At 54.2% G+C, this 3,370-nt stretch overlaps 1 protein-coding gene across 1 annotated transcript in view; it reads left to right on the top strand.

The window, feature by feature from the left end:
* The first annotated feature begins 2,212 nt into the window (after positions 1–2,212).
* PDILT (protein disulfide isomerase-like, testis expressed) overlaps positions 2,213–3,370 on the top strand; it is a 51,314-nt gene continuing 50,156 nt past the window's right edge. The window contains exon 1 of the mRNA XM_006765351.1: positions 2,213–2,414. Within this exon, the coding sequence (XP_006765414.1) occupies positions 2,213–2,414 (202 nt within the window). The remainder of the gene's footprint in view (positions 2,415–3,370) is intronic.

Genomic DNA, 3,370 nt, shown 5'->3' with positions numbered 1-3,370 from the left:
TTGGATGGGGGCAGGCTACACACACAGCTGCTATTCATCGAATTGGGGCGGACTGCTCACGTGGCTGCTGATCCTTGGATGGGGGCTGGCTGCACGTTGCTGTTGTTCCTCTGATGTGGTGGGCTGCTTGTGGGGCTACTGCTCCTTGGACTTGGACAGGTTGATTGCAAGTCTGCTGCTCCTCGGACAGGGGTGGGATGCTTGCATGGCTGTTGCTCTTTGGTCAGGAGTGAGCTGCACGTGTGGCTGCTCCTCCTCAGACGGGGATGGGCCACTCACTCGGCTGCTGCTCGTTTTACAGGTGCAGGCTGTTGTGGCTCTGCTCCTCGGACCGGTGCTTGCTGCGCAGGGCTGCCACTCCTCAGATGTGGGTGGTCTGCTTGTGTGGCTGCCGCTCCTCCTGAATAGGGATGGGCTGCTTGCAGAACTGCTGCTCCTCGGATGCAGCGGGCTGCTCACACAGCTGCTGTTCCTCAGATTGGGCAGGCTGCTCATGCGGCTGCTGCTGCTGCTTGGACGAGGGCAAGATGCTTGCGCAGGTGCTGCTCCTCAGACTAGTGCAGGGTGAAGGCTGTATGCAGCTGCTGCTCCTCGGATGGAAGCAGGCTCTGCAGGGCTGCCGCTGCTCAGATAGGTAGACTGCTCGTGCGGCTGCTGCTCTTCAGACAGTTCAGACTGCTTGCATGGTTGCTGCTCCTTGGATGGGGAAGTGGGCCGTTTATACAGCTGCTGCTCCTTGTACAGGGGCAGGCCACATGAGGCTGCTGCTCATGGGGCTGATGCTCCTTGGACAAGAGCGTGCTGCTCACGTGTCTGCTGCTCATGTGGTTGAAAAAATAATGTGAAAAGAAGTAGGAAATAAAGCAACAAACAAAAAAAGGAGAACAAAGAAAAAAGCAAAAAAAGAGAGCAACAAACAAAAAAAGGAAAAACAAAGCAAAAAGCAAAAAAAAAAAGCTAACAAAATAATAATAAAAAATAAAAATGGAAAATTGAAATGTCATTCCTTTGGCTGGCTTAAAATCTCAGTTTTCTGGAATGTGTCTAGATCTATTTTTTAAAAAATCCTCAGCTAGTTTGCCAAACACTTTTCCCAGGTGGATATTCCTTCCTCCCTCCCTTCCTTCCTCCCTTCCTTCCTTCCTTCCTTCCTTCCTCTTGTTCATTTTTTTACCATTCTTAGCCAGATGCTAGGAATGTAGCAGTCAACAAAGAAGTTAAGATCCTTATCAATTGAACCTGAATTGACTAGAATATCTGCTGTGTGTTCTTAGCTGAGACACTCATGTAGTATATGTGCTGCACAGGAAAGCAGCGAGCTTGTGGAGGCCGCACAGAGGTCTGACCGCCCTCTGAGTGTTAGGGAGATATACATTGTTATGGAGACAGGCAGCTTCTGCTTCCCGTCCCCCCGCGCCCTCCCCCGCCCCCACAAAAAAAAACCAGGAGAAAAAAAGGAAAGGAAGTCATGTTATATAGATCTAGCATGTACTGTTATGGGAAGATTTTTAGAATCTACTCCATATTAGTGAATAAGATAATCGGAACACCAAACAATATGCATATCTGATTCTATAGGGGTTTCAGCACCTGTAAGAGTTTATTCCAGATTCTTAGCAGCTTTTCAAGAATGGGGTTATGGGAGAGATTTTTATTTTCTACTTAATGTATTTTTATTGTATTGGTTGGCATCTTTACAAGTGTGTACTCTAGTCATGACTTTTCAAACACCTAATTGCACTTGAGGAAAGCCTTTGTTCACAACTAAAATGGGGCACACGGTGAGGTGGCGAGCTTCCTGTGATAAGGGGCATTCAAGCAGGAGCAGGAGGAGCAGGAAGCAGAAGCTGTGATGGGAGGTGGACCAGTCATCTCTGAGAGCCAGAGCTTCACCGAGGACTCATCCGTGCAAGGACTTGCTTTGTGGCTGGGGAGCCAGTGGCCTCAGCTGCTGGGATGTGGCTTCTTGCTGCCCTGAGTGGGGCCCTGCGTCTCTGAGCTACTCCTGTGCACATGTCCTGGGGTTAATTGGATGCGTTGCCTCTCCTCCAGGGCACTGCCATCTGTGGGTATTGCTGGCGAGACAGGGGCTGTGCTCGGGCCATGTTCTATATGGGGACGCCGGCAGGGAAGGAGCGGGAGGGAGTGACAACGTGGCCCCGCCTGCCCCCTGTGTTGATAAGGGCCCTGCTTCTCGCCCTGCAGGCGGGCCATGGCGCTTTTCTGGAGGGCCCTGCTGTTGGCAGGCTCCTGTGTGTCTGCAGTCCAGGGCTGGCCGGCGGAGGACAGCGAGGAGGACATGGACATCCTGCCCCAGCCCCTGCACATCGCACAGGAAGGCCACCTGATGGTGCTGACGCCTGCAGGTCTGACCCAGATGCTCAACCAGACCCGCTTCCTCCTGGTGCTGTTTTGTGAGTGCCCACTCCTGGGGGCAGGGGTGGTGGAGGTAGACTGCCTGCTTGCTCCTGGAGGACAGGGGAGTTTATATATTGCTACACACGAGAACGCCCATGTGTATGTAACCTCACTCCCCATCCCCAGAGGAGAGCACAGGCACAGGGAGATGGCATCTGCGTTTGGGTGAGCTTTTCCCCGGCCCCTCCTGTGCTCCATCAATGAAGCAGAAGGGAAGGCCTTCCTGAGAAGGGGACAGTTCATGAAGGCCTGGGGCCGGCAGGCAGCAGTCCAGGTGTGATCTGGGAGGAAAGCTTTTCTGGCAGCAGAATCAGCAAGTGCCAAGGCCCATAGGCCGAAAGTGCCAGGCGCTGCAGCTGTGGTGAAGAGCAGAGTGTGGGGAGCAGGGTTACAAGGACGAGCAGCGGAGCCGAGGCCGTGTGGGCCATGGCAATGGCGAGGATTTGTTGGCTAGCTCCGAGGAATTAGAAGGGTCGATGCCCACCGGAAGGCCTCACCCCTGGGAGCACCTGGCACACAGTAAAGTGCCCTGTGGGTAGGAGGAGGGCTATTCTCAGAACACTGTTCCATGTGTGAGCTGGAGCCTGGTCTCCAACATGGTTTCCCATCCTCAGCGATATGGGCTCTGTTGCTGGACAGCTCTTAGTTGTGTGCTGGGGGTGGGGGGGTGGGGGGGGGCGGGTAATGCCCCGGCATTGTGGGAGGTTTAGCAGCACCTTCAGTGTCTTCCCACTAGAGGCAGTGACACTCCAGCTGGGATGAGCAGACATGTCCCCAGACATGGCCACCACAGTCTGAGAGAGGGGACTCCAGCTTCCTGTGCTGGGAGCCAACCTCCAGTCCCTGCTCTCACCACTCCCCCAGTTCCTCCCCCAGCCCCTCCCTCAACTTGCACTGGTGCTCAGGAGCGGGGAGGGCTTTCTGCCAAAGGCAGGCAGGCCCTCTCTCTAGG

This window comes from Myotis davidii, unplaced genomic scaffold (assembly GCF_000327345.1).
Source record: "Myotis davidii unplaced genomic scaffold, ASM32734v1 scaffold820, whole genome shotgun sequence".
Taxonomy (NCBI): domain Eukaryota; kingdom Metazoa; phylum Chordata; class Mammalia; order Chiroptera; family Vespertilionidae; genus Myotis; species Myotis davidii.
The sequence above is the reverse complement of the archived record's forward strand: the minus strand, read 5'-3'. Positions and strand labels throughout refer to the sequence as shown.